The sequence below is a fragment of the Varroa destructor genome, unplaced genomic scaffold (assembly GCF_002443255.2).
Source record: "Varroa destructor unplaced genomic scaffold, Vdes_3.0 BEIS01000002.1, whole genome shotgun sequence".
Lineage (NCBI taxonomy): Eukaryota > Metazoa > Arthropoda > Arachnida > Mesostigmata > Varroidae > Varroa > Varroa destructor.
In genome coordinates, this window is record NW_019211455.1 from 43053879 (window position 1) to 43073875 (window position 19997).

Consider the following 19997-nt stretch of genomic DNA (forward strand, 5'->3'; position numbering starts at 1 on the left):
CGTCGGTAGCCACCAACGCTACTGTAGGCGCTCTCGTCTGTCCACTCGTTGACGTGCCCCTCCGTGGACGCTCCTGCGACCAGTTTGATCCGCCGGTGATTCCAGACGACGAGGCTTGTCTGCTAGCCACGGATCGATCGCAGTGAGAAAAGTGCTTTGGATTTTTGTTTTCTCCACTCGCTGTTCCTACTGCCGACACTAATTCGAATCTTGTTTCAAAGTCTACCATCAGTGACAGAAGCGCGGAGTTCGTCCTACTAAAGGACGACATCGCCTAACTGATCCGCTAGATTACTATTACTCGAATTAGCCGATAGCTGAACATACGTACGGATACAGCCTAGGTAAACACTAGAGTCGAGGCGCGCAGCTAGTATTGGCGACAGGATTTATACAAGCTGCTTATACCTTTATAAAGATGTATTGTTGGTCCGTGAACAAAATAAAAATGTACATTTTCAAATCCACATTTTTATTTTGTTCGCTGCTATTTTGGGTTGCTGAACTTATCTCATACGGTTCTCACCGATCGGCTTTCATAATTTACAAAACGACGCCATTTTATCTAACGCACCAATTTCTGCTAAACATATGCCTGCTGAAGTAAATATCCTAGCCAGGACAGCTATGCCCAGTACCCGTCGTTCGAATCAATTCATGCGAACTCATCCAATGACCCATTTGAGAAAATGAACGACATTCAACAAAGGAGGTAGAGAATGGGTTGTGTAGGCGAAAATGAACCGTTAGAGGCTAAACAGTAGCAACTGTACTGTATAGCGGACCGCCGACCGTCGATCTTCTAAAGATGCTGTCAATCTCTCGACTAAGCGAGCGGCCCACACCAGGTTACGGGGTAGGGGAACTCATTGGTCGTCAGAGCACGAGGGCTACCCGGGTCCTTAGCGTTTCCTAGAGGGCTCTTTCTTTTGTTATCATTTGCCTCTCGCGAGCTCTTAAACGAACACCAGGACACATCGTTGACTAGTTCTTACCAGCAGTCGACTAGGTGGAGTACAGAGGTCGAGCTCTGATGCTCACGGCGCTAACCTACGAATTGCATAAGTTAGAACGCTAGGTCCCGTAACTGAGTACTATAGTGCAGAACTTCCGCGTCGTCCAACGTAGGCCCGATTTTACGGCATGTGTAGAAACGCTGGCGATGCGCTATCGGCTGGACCACTCGTAGGAATTCATAGCGGTCGCTCAGATTTACTCAGGTTAAACAAAACACTGCGGCAACAGTAACAGAGGTAGTCAACGCGATCATTGGGATAGGGACGACTGACAGATTTCGCACACATGCTCATAGAGAATGAATAGCATGGCATTACGGAGGTAGAAAGGGACTTCTACCAAGCAGCGAGACAGGACAAGCGCTCCTTATACAGAAAGAGCACAAAGGCAGCGAATCAATTAAAGGGGGAAGATGTAAGAGGGCAAAGAATTCGCCAATGGTTTGTCGGCGAATTGATTTCTCCCCGGAGTAGTTGTTGCTCAGGGGCAATCGATAGAAACAGGGATCTCCGCTGCCCTCAACTTCCAAGCGAAGGACCTATGTTACCAAGTCGAGGAGGTTATCATGCACCAATCTTGCTGAGCCAGTCACATGCTAAACGCGGCGCCCATGGAGGCCAGTTCTGTCGATAGGACATATCGTGAGCAGCCCGCCTTGGGCGAAGGGATAGAATACTATCTTGGCCTGCCTATTAATTGCCATAAGATAACTCATACACACAGAGACGCCATTAAAGGATAGACTTTTTACTGCTCGGCCATCGTTCTTAATACGCTGATCCATGTCAGTAGACAACGTCGAGCTCTAACCACGCGCGACACGTAGGTAGAACACTTCCTTAACAAGGTGCTCAGGTCATCATTTTCGGTAGAAGCAGCGCCGCTAGCTTTTTTTGTCTCACAGTTCGTCCCCGTCCCCCCAATAAGTGCAACCTCAAGATCGGTGCCAGTACTTACGGATAGGTCGCACAGCTGAGAATCACGACATCGACTTTCAGTTGGGTGACTGACGGACGCAACGCCCTGGCCGATTCAGAGCTACGATGGCATTGGCGATATTCTACACGATCCTTCAACAAGAACTACTGCCTGAAGCAAACGATGCAGACGGTGATGAAACGCGTTCCTGCAGCCCGGCTAGCAGAAATCTATTTAGCCATAGAGATGGAGAGTATCGTTGCAGTGTCTCGTCGTCTGTACCATAGGTGATCATCCCTTGGCCTTATTAAATATTCTGTTCGCCTGTTCTTCGTTTGCTCCTGCCGTGGTAGCTGGATAACTACTAGCTGGTGATGTTACGTGAGCTGTGAGTTGGCTCGGCGATGCCCCTGGGTGGCAATTTCTATGTCGTCCTTCATAATGTCGATACCCCTTTTCCTTCACCCCTCCCATAATCCAGCCCTCAACCCCACATTGCCATCAGTGCTCCGCGAAGCTTCGGACGAACGGGAAAATTTCGTTGTTCCTTTTGCGGATGCTATGATGATATAAGCTTGATTATAATAATAATGGCGAGTGTAATAATCATCGTAATATTAAGCAGATAAGCAGGCGAATTCTATGGTAACGACGACAATCGTATTGGTAGTGGTGGTGGTGCGTGTGTCTACAGAAGAACGGATGCTACAACGGGAGCAGAATAACAGGTGGATGTAGACAGGCTAAAGGAAAAAGGCCTTAGGACAGGACGAACCAACCCTTACTTAAACCAAACGTGGCCGGGATAGACAGATTAGGCCACGGTGAGGCTGATAGCATCATACTAAGAAGCCACAGATGGACCGAAAAAAAAATACATAGAAGGCTATGTAGAAGCATAGATAGGGCAAGGGTTAGAAGTAAACTCGAGGAAAAAGGCATAATTGAATGGATGTTCCATTCCTCCAGCGCCCCTGTCGTAGTCTAATGCCAAGATTATCGGCTTAACGCCAGGATGCTGCTGCATTGCGGGCCGAGACGGTAAGCGCCATCAATGCCAAGACATGACTGAACGGGCCTACGAACGGAGGTCAACGAAGAAGCCATAGCGAACACCTAGGCACAATGTCTTTGCTTTCCAGTGCTACTCAATAGGCTCGATGTCGTTTTCTTTTTTAGACTTTGTGAGTCGTTCCGTGACAGGCTGATCGAGGAGGAAAATCGAAGTGAAGACTAGACGATACCAGATGGCGTCGGACGAAATTCGGGTTAGACGGTATGCATACACATAGTATTCGCTATATGTACTTAATCATGTCCAATGTACATAGGTATAATGCGATGTATAAGAATTACATGTTAAGGTAGCGGGGTTGAGTAAAGGTGGTGCGTGTATGGAAGCCCATTACCGATGTCGATATTAATTCCAATTTTTTCTTTCATGTCGCAACCTTCATCTATTGAGCTGTACATCATATAACGTTCTTCAACATGATTTTTTCCCGTTCCGATGCCTTGCAATCTGCTTTCCTTAAGCGTAACGACGATGTTGAAATCTATCATTACAATAGCAGTAGCCTGCTAACGATTATGTATCCATGACAGGAATGACGACTGATTTATATACAACTACTCCGAAAGAAGTACTCCGACAAGTTTTACGTCCGGCACCATCGTTTGCGCACAAATCACGTACGCGTAGTGGTACTTCAGTGGTATCTAACATAACGTTATATGTGTCCCTGAGTTCACAGCAGAACACATTCCTATCAAGCCGTCACAAGGTGGTTGTTCAGTTTTAATGGCAACATAAAACCGTTACGGCAACACCGCATTTGTAGTTTATACGATAATAACATTTGTTATTATCGTATTAACATCGTATTACATTATTTTGACTAGGTTTTAACTGGCGTGCGTATTGACTCTTTTCCGTACTGGGTTTGTTACAAACATAATCATGATCTACTATACGAGATATGTATGCAAAATGGCGGAATGACCTTTGGCGTAGGTGTTTTTCTAATTGTACTTCTTTTAAGTTGTCTCTCCCCTTGTTGATTCTCCCTTTTTCTCTCTTTTCTCTGTGGGATTATGATGAACCTCAAACGTCTACGCTGGGTCATATGACATAGTACGTATACAGACAGCGCATATAGATACAGAAAACAGAAAAAGCTCCCTGTAGACTTTACTGTATAACAGTGTAATAGGAGCAAACGGCGCATGTGGGTTATTGCAATCTGTGCTTTTTTCTTGGTTCTTTTGGGCTTCGATTCGGCTTTGCGATATTGCTGCGTTTCTTTTTTCTTTTTCTCTCTATCCAAATACAGAAGGCGTGCGTACGCAGACCAGTTAGACGACGGGGTCGGAGGGGCATACCCTCATCCAGTAATCGCAGATCACCCTCATCGAGTGCTGGTGATATGCCCAAATGTACACAGCAAGGAGCAGCCGCTAGGCGTGGTTACGGCCGGATCACCGCATCCATTGCATGGCCTGCGTGCCTGGTCCACGGACTCCGTCCTGTGGTCATTCCCATGCCTGCTAAGTCCTGCCCAGACGGCGAGTCCAGCCTGGCTTCATTGGCTTCGATGGCTATAAGGTATCTAGTGCGGGACGTGCAATGCCCGCCTTCGGCAGATCGGAGAGCCTACTCAATGCACATATCCTCAGAAAGACGTCCAAAGAACGAGAAATCGTCAGTCGCATTGCAAGAAGAGAACCTGGACGCTGCAGGAACGCACAAGATAGGCTCGGACATGCCAACGCGGGCTGAACAGTTTATTCCAGCTTCTTATACTACTCCACCTTTTTGCTTCTTCATTCGTACGAAAAATCGGCGGCAGGAGGCGCGCCTTTACTTACCCTCATCGCAGCATCCGCAGCTACTATTCGATGCGAGATGCCGATACTACTAGATGTAAACATCTAGTAGTAAGCGCGTCTACTATGACGGTAGCTCTTTCGCGAAAGGAGAAGCAACTAGGAGGCAATGCGATTGTACAGCCAGCTCGATGCTGAAAAAGACACCGTCTGTAGTTCACGGTAGCGTTCATGGAGCAGGATATCCAAATTAACTTGAACCGATACCGCGCACCGTTCATTTGTCACTTTAGCAGACCTACTCCAGTTGTTTTTCTCTGCACTATTTCTGTACTCGCCACTACGGCAATTAAATAAAATGGCGGTCATTCATCGGCTATTCCATCAAACTTCATAGCTTGGCCTAAGTTAATTTTCTCTTTGCGTTCCTTTTCCCCCGTTTCCCGTGAATGTTCTTTGCGTTCTAGAGGCAGAGCCCTCATTCACTACCTAACGTCTCCCCCGCTACTTTTCCCGTGATGTTAGCCACTGCCTCAACTTCGACTGGTCTTCATCCAAAATCGAAGTTTTTGGAACGTCGGCTTCGTCCGACGAAAAACGGGCGGGCGAGAAAGAGAGGTCGACTTGCTACGAAAAAGAGACCTAACACCAATGAACGGATCTGAGGTGCGGTGGACGTGCGTGGCACAGATGCGTCTTTACGGCACCAACACTGGCGATCCTGAACCAGGATCGAACGAAACTGATCGCGCTAACCAGCCGTCTCAAAACGAATGGAGAGAAAGAACAGCATTTAAGGCGAGGAAACATGGGAAACGGGGCCGAGTTAGGGGTATTCGATGCGAAGAGGGAGCTTTTATTCAATGACTTAATGTAGCAGCAGGACTAAACGAGTGGCTGGAGCTTTTGATACCAGCGATTCGTGGAAGATTCGGGCTGCGCCTTATTGAATGATAGGGACGTGTGAGATGTAAAAGAAAACAGTTAGATACCAGGCGAGCTGCTGGTTAGGCTGCAGGTAGATACGCAGATGGGCTTGCAGTTGCGGATAGTTTCAATCGCGGTGCTAGTCGTCCGGGAACGGATAGCAAGGTTGATATCACGAAATGCAATATGGCTTGCCTGTCTCTTTGCATCCTCGCTGCAAATGTTATGTTTCTGGGGCTGATACCGAGGCACCATTAGACCGTCGGCAGACGCCAGCCCGTTCGATAGCGACTTTAGACTGTACTAGTGGCGCAATAGCGACAGGCGATTTCGTTGCTGGGAACACAAACAACTGATTGCTCGACCAGGCAACGAGCGCCGGCGGGGGTGAGACCAACAAGGAAAAAAACCCACAAATCCGGAAAACAGTAAGTTCCGATCAATTGGGAACAAATTTTCCACAAGAATACACGGCGCACTAGAGAACGCACCCAGGCCTGGGGAAAGCAGAGACCTTTTGTAACATAGTGGAAATGGACGCTGTAGAAACCAAACACACAAAAGAGGTGCGGATGGGGACCGGTTGCCGACGGCTAATTAAACCAATGGATAGATGAACATGACTTTCATTGGTTCGTTTCACACTGCTCTGCAGTGCCCTCTTTGCGAATTTTCGTTTTTCTCCTCGATTATGCATTGTATTCGTGCTGGCCCATGGTCCGCGTTGCCTTGCCACGTTATCTTAGCCGCATAGCGGAGACCGACACACTCTGATAATGATCGTCTGTAGCTGCTTGGACTACAGCAGTGACTACGGCCTCTATTGCAACCACAGGCTGTTACTACTATAATGAAGGCAAACAGTTTTCCTATGGCTTGTAGAGTACCACGTCGGCAAGTTGGTTGTGATTGGGCCTGACCGCCGTGGGACCGCCGTTCGTGTGCAGGCGCCCATTTCCAAGCGCAAGCTTCCCGTTTCCTAAGTCTGTTGAAGCTGGCTGTTACTTTAAACAGATCGAGGTGAACCGACGGATCGGCGGATGGAAGACGGAGCCAGAGATGAAGCGGGTGCCAGAGATCCTTAGGATCGTCAGCAAAGGGGAGGAATGCCAAAACCAGTAAGCACGTTAAGAGTGAGAGGAAAGGAGATAGAACGCGAAGTCAATCGGGAGAAAGTCGAGGCTGTGACTGTGAAGAGGGTCAGCCCCGTTTGTGGTGTCGGTAGCGCCTGAGCCCCAACTATCAAGGAAGGCGCAGAAAAGAATGATCTCGGCCATGGCCGATTACTCAAAGGAGCCAGTCGGCGGTCTTCGGGGCGCTGGTACCCGCACGTACCTTCTACATACAGCTAGCCTTCATCGTTCACTTTTGGCCTCTATACCGTACACCGCGCTGAAGTCGCACCGCGAGAAAGTGGCCGGCTATAGTAGCGCCCCATTTCATAAGAGCAGTGGCAGTAGTTCGACTCGAGCGGAGCAGAGTGAAGTAATAGTTGTAGCGAAACCTGGCTGGCCGCTAGCGTGACTTGTACGCGCCGGCTTTCCTTAGACATAGAATCGACGTAAAGACTTGCCGTGAAATCGGCTGAAGTTGAATTGAGTTAGCTAAAGTCGAGTCACCCATCCGCCTACCGCTGGACTACCAGGCAGTAGGGTAGTTTCCCGGAGAGTTATTGAATTTTCTTATACTGTAGGTATTAAGAGCGGCCGTGCGCCCTGGCACGGTCATGCGTACCGCCTTTTTCGCGCGCCCACCCCAGCCCCTCGTCTAGGGCACCCCGTTGAATCCTTCCGTGGAACTCTAGCTTTGGAAGAAAAAAGAACGAGCCTGTCGTTGCCGTCGTCGTAGTTCGTCTGACCTGGAGGTGCTGCTAAGTAAACAAGTACAAATACAGAACTACTTTTTTCATCATCTTTGACACCTTACATTTCGTAGACTACAGATCTGCTAGCGATGCCAGATCGCCTTCTCTACCACCAAGCTGAAGGCACTACACGATTACTCTGTTCCAACAGTACTGCGAAAACTTAAATAAAACATGCATAGGCGCATATCGCTGAGGTGTTATCTCGATCCAATGGACGCAAACCGTCACCGGGCAAGCCTGTGACCTTTCCATATTTCACCATATATTTCGTTACTGAATGTTTCACTCTGAAGCAGTATATTTAAGCTAAAACCTGCAAACCGGAACTCGTCATGGTAACAAGCTCTTCCATGAAATTTGTCATCGTTTCTTTCATTAATTCGCTGGAGTATGCTGACAACTTGCGCTGTTTCTTTTCTATTTGATCAAAGCATGCCAAGCGTAGTGAAAACGGGTTGCCCCAAACGTTAGAATTTGACTTCGATATCATTTCGACTGTACGCAGGGTGCCAAATGCACGAGTACGGAGCATACAACTCAAAGGACAACGAAAATCAAAGTGGACTATCCGAACGACTTGTTTGCCCATAAATGGCACTCTACATACACTCTCGGTCGAGTTCAGAAATAGGCAATTTGAGAATCTGCTAGGAAATTATCATTTCTATACGGCCATAGCTTGCTCCTGAATGAAGCTTGAATTGTTAACGCGATATTCCACGACATTGAGCTAGCTTGTAGCGTTCTTCGTAGTGCAGGGACTTATACATCGCTATCACTATGTGCTGCCTCAGAATTAACTTGCGCCCAGGCGCAAAATAGGCCTAGGACATTGAACAGCCCTACGCGCAACTTATGCGTCGACGGTTGGCTGGCCTGCAATGTTTCGGCAGGATCCAGTACTGCGAACGCACGTTCGTCTTTTTTTTGTTGACTCTCATCAGATACTCGTACGAGCGACTACAAAGCAGCCTGAACGAGAAGGTGAAGCTGGCGTTGGGTCTGGCGAAGCAGTTTCATAGACCTGTCGTGGATGTTCCACTGGTTTCTTTTTTACAAACTCACCGCACCAATGGCTTCAGGTTTCAGCCTTTCTGCATAAAACCGGGCCGGCTGTTCCTACACAGCTAAAGAGGCTGGCGATTCAGTTTCTGCCCATGTAATTGATGCTGCTACCGTCGGCTTCCGCGAGATTTGGCTGAATTTCCATTATAATATGGCGACAGGCACAGCCAACGTACAGGGTCCGTTAGCACAGCCAGCACAGCTAGCAACGAAGGGGGTACAAAAAATAGGTTCCGGGCGGGAATTGCGGGTTGGAAGCAGACGAAACGACGAAAGTAGCCGCAGCAGGAGCAGGCAACGCCGATTGATTGAAGGCCCTTGAAGGCGCGAATGTGACGGGAACTGCCGCATTGGCGGGTGACCGCTCTAATACTATGCTGATCAGGACGCAGCGGTAGGACTAGTAGGCCGTAGGAAGCCTCCCGTGGCACGGGTTGGCCAGAGCGGGGTTGGGCAGGCTGTTTTGAAACGCAGCGCAAATGCTGCAATGGACTTTACGCCTAATCACGAATTAAAGCGCTACCGCAACCGCCTAGCCAATAGGTGGCTAACGATTCAAAATGGCTGGTAGTAGAAGACGGCCAGGCGGTCCAAATACGAGTCCAGACTTGTGTAACGTAGAGAATAGCAGACGATAATAACGTAAATAATAACAGCAACACCAGTAGAAGCGGAAGTTGCTCAATGAAAACGGCGGACGATAGCGACGAATATGAGACAAGGTCCCGTCTAATCGAATAATGGATTTGAGAGTTTATTCTGAAGATTCTCCGTGCCGTCGTATTCTTTCTCATGGTACGCATTGAAACCCGTTAGAATAGTGATCTTTCGCATTGTTGCAGAAAACCTATTGCTTATTTAAGCACCCAAATATTCGTATAAAAATGGGTCAGATCGGTGGGGCTTAAAAGAGGCATAGGATTCGTTGACAGGTGTAGATGTTGTTGCTGAAGTATTCGATCGTACTAAAAACTCAAAACACTATACGTGATTTCAGGCTTGGTATTTTCAAGGATGGGTAAGTTGTACAGTATCTCAAGGGTTCCTGACCTCCGAGCCCATCTGGGAATGCGTCCTTTTACTAAACGCTTATGAATACACCACACATTCTTTGAGTACACATCCATACTTCTCAAGACACTCTAAACCATACCCCTATAAGCTAGCACGCCGATAAAGACAACTATCAATTCAGACACATACATCGCATGTCATCATTGATACGCCACAGGGTCACGTCAATTAGAAGGTAAGCAATAGTACTACTTTACCTCAACCGAATCGATCACAATTGCCAATGAATTGAGATAAGCATGCGTGACGGACCTCATCAAAGCCGTGACATCCTGGCTTGGTTCTAGCCTACCCCCCAATCAAACAGCCGACCGACAGCAGTTGTTAACGATTCCTCGATTTCGAGATCTGCTTGCACCTCGTGAGGTCAGGCAAATGCGCTTCTCACAAGCCAACCGATGCTGGCTGGGTGACCAAGCTCGATCTGACCAGCAAGCTCTCTTCGCGTGCGATCGTGAGTGATCGATCGGTCGGTCGGTCGGTCGCTGTCTGAGCGCCGTGGGAGTTGACACTCGTCGCTGCTCGGACAACTTTAAATGATCGCCTCCTTCGCCTGCGTGCTCACACCTCGTCACCAACCTCAGCGCGCACGCGAAGGCACCGTGCAAATAGCATATGTCGAAGGAGAGAACAAATATTAGAAGGTGTACTTTTCCCGAGTGAGACTAATATATGTATTATAAAATGTATGCTACGTTGTAGCCGCCGCAAAAGGCTCTGTTAAAGGTAAAGAGCCGGTAGCTGCCTACGAACCTAGGCCTGTCCATCTGGCGAGAAGCTACATGCTTATTGATGCGGACTGCTCTATCCTTTAAGTGGGGACGCTAATGGTGGTCAAACTAAACACTAATTGTGATCATCAGTATTGCCATCATCATTATACCACTATTGCGCTTACTATGTTAGCGTTAGCTTAGCAGGAGATGATAGCACCAGCCTAATCAAGTACATAAATAAATATAGCTAAGGTTGACAATTACGGACCATATAGTAACCCCGACAATGGATACAATATCGGATACGTTCAATGAGGTGCTCGACTAGTACTGACCTAGTCATTTATATTGGTTTACGTCACGGACGGTTTGATCAAACGATCCCACCATTATACCATGGGCTATCAGCAACTCTAGAACATACATGCACGCCAATGGCTAATCTACTGGGCGGGGTCTAACATTTTCAAGGCAGGCGGAAACTGATCCGGCGAGTTCGTAGCTGCTGCTGTTCCTGCTTACCCAATAGCCGGCGACGTCCTCTTCGTAAGTGACAGGGGCTGATCCTCGTGAGGTGCTGGGACGAGTTCTCTATCGAGGGATTTCTTGAGCAGGGGCATTGCTTGCATTGTCTGGCCACCGACTATTGGTCCCAACTGCTCGCCGGACCGTTTTGTTGCCGCAGGGGGAAATACGGGTGACATCGTAGGTGAAGGCGGTGACGTACTCCCGCCAGCGGGTTCCTTCCGCATTCGAGATAGCCTATGAGACAGCGTTGGACTTCGCAGGTCATATCAAATCAATTATACAATATAAACACAATTATACAACATAAACAACAAGAAGAAGGTGTGCATTCGACACAAAGATGACATCATATATATATACACAGCGTGTGCTAAAAGTTTATACTTGATACGAATGCGGCTTCAGTTGTAAGCTCGCTTTTTTTGCAGTTGCAAGCTTAGTGGTCTTCTAATTATATACTTTAGCTATTTCTTACCGTAAGCTTACTTCTGTCCCACCCTGTATATAAATATATTAAACAACACACAAAAGTAGATTTTGTTCTATTTGGAATCCAGTGGAAATTCAGTCAGACAAAGAATACTTTATTTACACACAGAATTTCAAACTATAGCTAAGTATTTTCCATACCGTAATAAAAAGAGTACGGATATTATCTGTCAACTCATCACGTGCAAACGTCCCTTTTGATTACTCGGTAAATTTCTTCAAGCTAAGAGCCGACAACACATCAGTTCTATAATTCTTGTTATTTGTCTGCACACACAGCAGTTATTTATTAGCTCCTATATGCAGTCGTACTGTACAACAAACCTAAGCTTATCTCAAATACGACGGCACTCAAACTAGGCCTAAGACGTAAATGTCACAAGTACGTAACTAACCTTGCTTCCGCTCCACCTCCGTCGGAGTCGTGTGATTGTTTGACGTGGAAGCTCAGAGTATGCAGGTACTTGAAGCCGCGACCACATTCGTTGCACGAATACGGTTTGGCGGCTGCTGCCGATGGACGCCTTGAGGCGGCAGGGGGCCGCGAGGCAGTCACGTGATGGCCAGGGGCACCCGGCGCCCCTGGGGGCGACGGAAGCTGCGGGCTCGGCAGAGGAGACAACAGCTGCTGTCCCGGCAGCAATGGCGAGGCTCGCTGCTGTTGGAGCAACTGATGCACCTGGTTCATGTAGTCCACAGCGAACTGAGCGTCCATGCTTTGCTCCTGCAGGGATACCGGCACAGGTAGGTAAGTAACGATAAAAAGATAGCGGACGAAATCGCACGGTTGAGGAACAACACAGTCAATGAGAATAGAAATAGAAAACGTGGGTTTCGATGACAATGATGACGATATCGACGTTGGAGTTGATGTTGGTAATGTTGAAAAGTTGCCAAAGAAGCCACCGTTCGTCGGAGTGAGGTCCACGAAGGAAGTCACCGAGGATGAATTCGAAGGGTCGGACAAAGAAGACAGAAAAAATGGTGTCATTAGTAGAGGTCGTGACGCGGACGATAAATTCTCAGTGGCAATAGGCACCGAAGAATTTGGTTGTTAGTCATAGTAAATAACACAATTTGGCGTCCTTTTTCTTTGAATACCGGTGTTACCCTTAGCAATACGTCAGAAAAATGAAAAACTGGTATACTCAAACGATTCAAGAAATTGCACGATGTATTGAGTGGCCATCAAATCATATTCGAAAATGTCGATACCCTGCAAATCGTTGCGCAGTCAGGCGGGAATGACTGCAGGGGAGCAGGAACTCGTCACGGCGGGTTCGCTTTAAAATTTAAGACTGGAAATATAGAGTGAAACGTCTCTTAATACCATCTGGCATGAGCGTCACTAGGGCAATTAGGTGAACAATGCCGTATTTGCCAGATGGCTAAATAGGCAGGCCCTGCTGTCTCACCTGCTCTCAGCTCTCGACAGATTCCCTAAATCTCGCTTGCTACTCTCACATATTAGGGACGCATTATATAACGTTTTCTAATACATGTCGGTTTTTGAATTACTAACAAAAAAAAAAAAGCGTTTGACAATATAAATACGAAGTGGAAGAAATTGAGAGAGCGTCTAACGTTGTGATGTGACGGGACGAGATCGGGTGACCCCTCGTACGAATTAGCTAGATTCGACGATGCCCGCTGTTACTTCTTTGACCTAATTGGTAATGACATCTGCAAAACAGTGGATGGATGAATCGAATTTGCGATCGACAACAGATATGTTGAACTTCTTCTTATACATCCATTGCTACTACTGCTAATAGCACAGACCCATTATGGCGGGAGTAAACGGTATAAACGGTATTTCAGAGTTGAACCAAAAGTGACAACAACAATAAGTTAAACAAGTGCGAGATCGAAATGGGAAAATTAAAAGTTCACGCCGACTAACCTTTCTCCTTTCATTAAAGTAACAAAGTGCACAAGACAATAAACGTTCAGCTATTAATAAGTTAAAGATGTAGCATTTAAGTACTACTGTGTATATACATTGATCTCATAATGGCCTAATACATCCGCGCGCGCCGGCTAGCAAAGGAGAGAAAATAACGGATTGCAATGTTACACCCTGAGGTAACCCCGTAGTCCTAGACCTTGATGTACTGAATACTGGGTTTGTTTAGATTAAACGAACAGCTGGACATATGGGAATATAGCTGAGTTTTGCTACAAGAGTACTACATGTGTGATTCAATAGAATCTATAATTAGATTCAATCTATTGTGAAACGTTTGCCTGTTCAAATATCACGAAAATGAAACGTCCCCTTAACACATTTTCACGTCCACCGCGATATCTACTTCAATGGCTGATTTCCGTCTATCCGTTTTTCGCAAACCTCATATTGAGTATACATTATCTCATCGATGTTTGCTCTGTCTATGGATCTAGACGATTTTGCGTGTCGTCGAAAATATATTTAGGCATATTGCATTCATACCTAAACCATGTTCAGCCTATTACGATGGCCTGGCAAAATCGTGCCTGCTTATCTATTAACGTTAAGTCATTTTATTTATTATTAATATGTGACCACTTTCTAATAGACTAATGGTTAATAGTACAGTAAAAAACCTGTTTAGAACGCCAGATATGTGTCAGCCTTGAAGCTCTAATGCATTCCTGCTCTATATGCCTATAGGTGGCAAAGGTCCAACTATTTGCACCCAAGCGTGCCAAGTTAAACAATATCCCATTTTGCCGATGTGTATAATTCGTCCAGTTTATAATATAAAGTCGTCCGTTTCGAGATTCTCCCCTTTTGGACAGAAAGGGCCGGAGCGATCTGGGGCAAAAAGAGAGTCTCGACGCATAGGCTGCTTTACTTCACAGCGATGCCCTGTCAGGACCCTGGCGGCGTACGCCCATCAAATGACTATGCGGGACCGTGTGAATGATGTTGTTTTTGCTAAGCAGTCACTTCTTGGGGCAATTACTTCGGCGTGAGGGGAAGTGCATTGTGAGCATTGCACTATTTCTGTATCGTTCACATCGACATTTTAATGGGGTGAGTTTTGTTAATTAATTATGTTGGTGGCAATATCCTCGGGGTCGCTCTATATTACAGGTACTTCATCGCGACTATATATATATATATATATATATATATATATATATATATATATATATATATGTATGTATGTATGAGTTTGTGCGTGATGTATAGTTGCAGAGGCTGTCCTGCAGCGTCAGTAATAGCAAAATATCACAAATTTTCTATATAGTTGATGTGTACCTTACGGCAGGATCTGGTCAGTATACAGGGTATAGATTCAGTCGCACATTCTGAGTTATGGTGTGACATTGAGGCGCTCATATGTATCTCTCCTCTCTGAACTTGCGCAGGAATGGCCAATCGCATCTACAGAGAAGAGCGGCTGTATTTAAACTGTGGCCGGCCACATCGAGGCTCAAGTCAGAGGGGAAAAGAGACACGCTGCTGCCATACTGCCGTGCCGCAGATCCGCGATGGAATAGGACTATGGAATTGGCGGCACTAAAGCGACTAGCCGGGTGCTACACGCAGTATATAGCCGCTATGGGGGAAATGTCTCTGTCGGGCGGAGGGTGGGGTAAAGAAGGATTGGGGGGAAATAGGGGGATAGTCGCGCGCCAGCGAAAGGGGCACGACCGCCCGCGCGCGCGAGTTCGACAGTAAAAAACTTGCTGCCTTTAAAATGCTAGCCGCTCTACCAACAGTGCAGCCGGACACTGCCGGGGTCGATCATTGCTCCTGTTACTGCTACGACGGCGGTCCGTGCTGAGAAAAAAGCTAAGCTCGACCAGCCAGTCAGCGTGCAGGATAGGCAACGCACGCTGTACCCCAACGCCCCCTCACAAACTTATCCCCACGCCCTGTATCAAAAGCTCGCACGCCCTTAGCGATCACCATTGCAACTGGCACCGATATTCTACCGCTGGCCACAGCCGTCCGCGGGCACCCTCAGGACTGTGGCTAGGAAATAAGAAAGCCTTGGCCGCCGCTACTACTGCTGCAGCTGCAGCAGTGGCTCCTTAACCGGCACCGGCGGCGAGAAAAATCGTAAAAATTATTTGGTCCAGCCTGAATCGCATTTCACATATGCAGTCGGTCGTCAGCGGCAGCGTCTACTATCGGCAAGAACCAAACAACCCTACTAGAGGGCTGGCCGGCTCGCCAGCGAGTCAGTCTTGCGGAGTGCCGAACTCGTAGCACATTCGAAAGAAAAACGGCACGAAGGCAAAAAGCTTTTATGCGGGTAGTCAATGCTGGAACCGCTCTCGCGGCCGCCATTCGAATAACAGGCAAACCCACAGGAAAGTAGGAAGACTTCACCGAAGTGTTAGGTACCAGCAGGCGGCAGTAGCGAGCGATTCATGTGTACTTTCTATGCTATTTGCCATATACTATAAAGCCTATAGCAACGCGTGAACGAGAGGTATGGGATAGCATACATGGGATATTCGATAGATGAGCTTCGTATTGGGCGGCAGCTGTAGGCGGTGTTTCCTGCAGTGCGTTATGCTTCCGACTACACTCATATTTATGATAGAGATGCAGGAGGCTGGTTCATTGAAAAAAACGATAACGGTTCCACAAAGTATCGAAAAATAGTACAAATGGTAAAGGGGGCACGACTCATCAGAAACAGTTACATTGTGCCTTTTCCTACGTAGTGACATTACATGTACTATTAAATACAAATGTCGCACACGGTTAGAACAAGAATCGTTCACTTTTGCGTTACGCAGTAGCGTCTAAGTGGAATTTCACTGGAAACGTACGGAAACAACGTCTTAATTGTCGTTCTACGACTAATTATATCATTATAACTTCGACAGATACGATAGAGAGCAACACGCTAAAGTAGGGTGTGTACTGCCATGACCAAGCGCAAGTACTAAATGGACATATCGCCATAATAAACACGGTCAGTTACAGGGTCATCCTTTTCATTCGGGCTACTGGTATCAGAAAAACAAAAAGGCAATTGGTGTTGTCTGAACCTCTTATTAAACCCTAGACAACGCCTGTTGAGCGTGAGCCAAAAATAACGATATAAGCCCAGATTCTTAATCTAAACCGAATCTTTACTCTTTTGATACTATGCCATGTCGATCAAAAGTGGGCAAATCTATCCGCCGATGTCGCCAGTGGATCGCTGAAGAACTAAATGCTGTCCACATAAACGCGCAGAGTAACGAGTCACTCAGAAACTTAATAGTTTGTGTTCTGATGAACTTCTCTTGATAAGTGTGCTTCATTGCTGTCGTACAGGGCCTCTGGACGTACACTGCACTTATATAATATATGACTTCATGGATGGATGTTCTTTGCCATCGGTTGTTTTATGTGAATTGAAGTTAATGAAAGTGCGTATGATCAGTAAATGGCAATGAAGTAAATTAAGTCGTCAATGAGGTATGTACGCACGTATTCGTGATCAATCAAACGAAGCTTTTTTATCTCAACAGAAAGAAGCTAATTTTATAGACTTACACATGAAAATATTCATGTTTTTGTGTCAATATCCTCGATTCAAATAGCATCCTAGTCCACGTACTTCGCCCAAATGTACATTATAAGCCCCACGAGTCTAAGTCCTCAGGGTTGGGTCTACATCTCAGTATGGGAAATGATTTCCAGTTTGCTAGAATTAACGCTCATGCATAGCGTGAATACTGCTACTAGGTGCTCGCTCACTATTAACTTTTCAGAGCTCGACCAGTTAACATGTGAATACTCGACAAATTGTTTGCCCAACCGGGCATATCCATACCTCTGCCCGTTTAGCCTGTCAATGTCCTCTTATAGTATCGACAGCACGGCTACCCTCCCACGATAAAGGCAATGGTGGGGGCAAGCGCGTGAACAGGAACGGCTGCAGAATTGCCTTTAGTCGCAGTGGCGACAAACCGCAGATCTATAAGATCAGAGCCTTTCAATCAAGAAACAACCCTGAACGTTCAGCATTTAGGGTTAACGCCCATTGTGATCAGTCGGCCCCCAAACAACAAATCAGACTCGGAGCCACCATCGGGATTAGCTTTCAGCGGCCGACGTAGTCCCTTCTAGCGTGTCGGCATCAGTCGTATGGTGCCGAATGAACACTAATTATACAGGCCAGTTACGCAATCACGTCTAACACGTGAACTTCCTCACTCTCCAATCCAATTAGCGACAATCAGGTCAACAATGATTGTGGCAAAAGCTTGAGAGCGCTTATGAAGGAAAAGCTCTGCAAGCAGTTGCGCTAAATCCCCGGTAGCTAATAGATCTTTGGATATTACGAGCTATCATACCTCAGTGGTATCGATCCGTACGGAATACATAATACAGAATATAACCGCATACAATATTTCCCGCCAGGTATTGTCTAGTCGAAACAATATTATAGTAAGATAATGGCCAGATATAGAGGTTTAGTAACATACCAATACCAACTAACGTCCTATTTAGTCGTGACAAATACTTATTAAGGATTTGCACATTCGTATTTTTCTAAAAAAGACTGTCCTAAAGTTCTGCGAAGAATCGGGGCCTAGCGCTTATTGAAAAAAAACAGCCTGATAAAGCAGCAGACTCCACATACAGAATGCATCCATGCGAACTTTTCCCTGTATCAATGAACGTATACGTCGTATTAAGTAACGCATTAATCAGCCAGGCGACTCACTGTTATAGTAACAGCTTTGTACATTAAACAACACCATTAAAATAACACTATTTTTAGAATTACCTGACCTGGACCTGATGACACAATATTGTGCATATTGTGTCATCAGGTAAGTAACGCATGAAACGACTACTCAACCCCAATTTCTCGCCGTCCGCTTCTGGGTAAATGTCACAAGTTTGAATTCTATTCGGAAAGTATTGCTACTTCGTAGTATCTATACGAGTCTCTATGTATACGTAGATACTCAGTGTCATATGGGATACATATGCTGGTCCATTCTTTTTGTGGTGAGATGCCCGACTTTTCCCTGTTGCTGCGTCCCAGTCGAGAACTTGATGCCCAGCAGACCGCCGACACACATTGCGCCGACCGATACAAATATACGCTAAGACAAATAGAACTAACACTGTTTTCCCACTCTTTCGTTAGCTAACATCTAGCCACAGTCGTATTGTATTCTCTGCGCTTGCTCGTACCCTCGATCCCCCAGACCACCCCTCTGATCCTTGATGTGGGGCGTATTTAGCCGACAGGGACCACCCCGGCGGTAGACCACTTAATACATGCAACGATAGCAACAACAACTCCGCCTGCAATTAAAAGCCAATCTTTTCGTCCAGCGACACGTATGACAAAGCATGCTTGGCCGCAGCATGACCCCGCCCTAATCATCGATTCAGATGGGGTTCGTACAACGCTTAGGAGCAAACCTAGAGAAAAAGCGGTTTGCTCGGTCCGAGGCTCGTGATTCGTGAGGATCTGACTGTTTAAATTTAGCCGCGATCTCAGCTGAGCGGTTAAACGGCTTGACAGGACAACATCGACGTTTGACTGGAAGTCGACTGGGTAAGCGGGCCGTGGAAGGCTAACAGAGCATCAAAAAGCTCCAGTTGATGGAGAGCATGGTGAGATAAATACTCCAAAACATACGATATTTTGCCACGGTCAAGGAGAGAAGTTGCGATGCCAAGCTATGCGGTCGTACACAACAGACGATTAAGGTTAGACTGAAAGTGTGTATCGTATCTGTATAGGCATTGTGAACTATTCCTAACCCACTTGCGATATTACTAAAGATATCCTTTCACAGAACATAAGGATGAATCGAATTGACGAATTGTTCAAACTTCTTTAGTGGTGCCTAGGGGCAATTGGACACATTTGAATCAAGCAGACCGTCATTTGCTTAGATATACATGCGTACGCGATCCGCAATATTCTTATTTATTTTTTTTTATATGCAGTTTTAGTTAACTTAAAACAAACCTCAAGCAAACACAGGTTGTGATAGGTGTGTCAAAATGCAGATGATACAGATATACCTATTAAATTTATTGCGTCACCATGTCAGTGCTATCAATAATTAACTTCAATAGTAGTTTATATTTGGGCGAAGCATTATGCCCCGCATGACAAGCCTGATTCAGCACAATAGGACATCGAAATGCCTCTTCATATGATGTATACACAATGGGTCTCGTAGTTATCAAATCATCGCAGACACGAGCCTCAAGCCAAAACGCTGTTATATATTAATTTACAGCTTCCATCCGCTAGTATCCTATATAGCTCACGGATCCGCTAATTGCACAGATGTTCACCTCTTGTTCAAACCATTAAACAGGCAGAATCCAGTAGCAACGACGACAGCAGCCCTGACACGCCAAAACAATCCGCTGCAATCAAATAAATACCATCTGATCTATAGCTTCATGTTGGACATGAGATGTCAACGTGCATCATGAAAATCATAGCCAATTCGCGTCCACGAACGCAACACCCACAAAACCTGCCCACAGCGACAAGCAGCCCGAGGGTCTCGTGCCTCTGCCGTCTAGGCCCCGATCCACCAGCTCTTTCACCGCATCACTCTCATACCGGGTCGCTATCGAACGCAAT

The 19997-nt window shown here is 46.4% G+C and overlaps 1 protein-coding gene across 4 annotated transcripts in view; it reads right to left on the reverse strand.

Annotated features, from left to right (window-relative positions):
• Positions 1–19997, reverse strand: part of LOC111245274 (uncharacterized) — a 344964-nt gene that overhangs the window by 35774 nt on the left and 289193 nt on the right. For 3 of the 4 annotated variants that reach the window (XM_086979174.1, XM_086979175.1, XM_022793423.2), the window contains 2 exons: positions 11823–12151; positions 10933–11190 (listed from right to left, as the gene is read on the reverse strand). In XM_086979174.1, the coding sequence (XP_086835300.1) occupies positions 10933–11190; positions 11823–12151 (587 nt within the window). The remainder of the gene's footprint in view (positions 1–10932; positions 11191–11822; positions 12152–19997) is intronic. The other variant, XM_086979177.1, reaches the window with a different exon arrangement.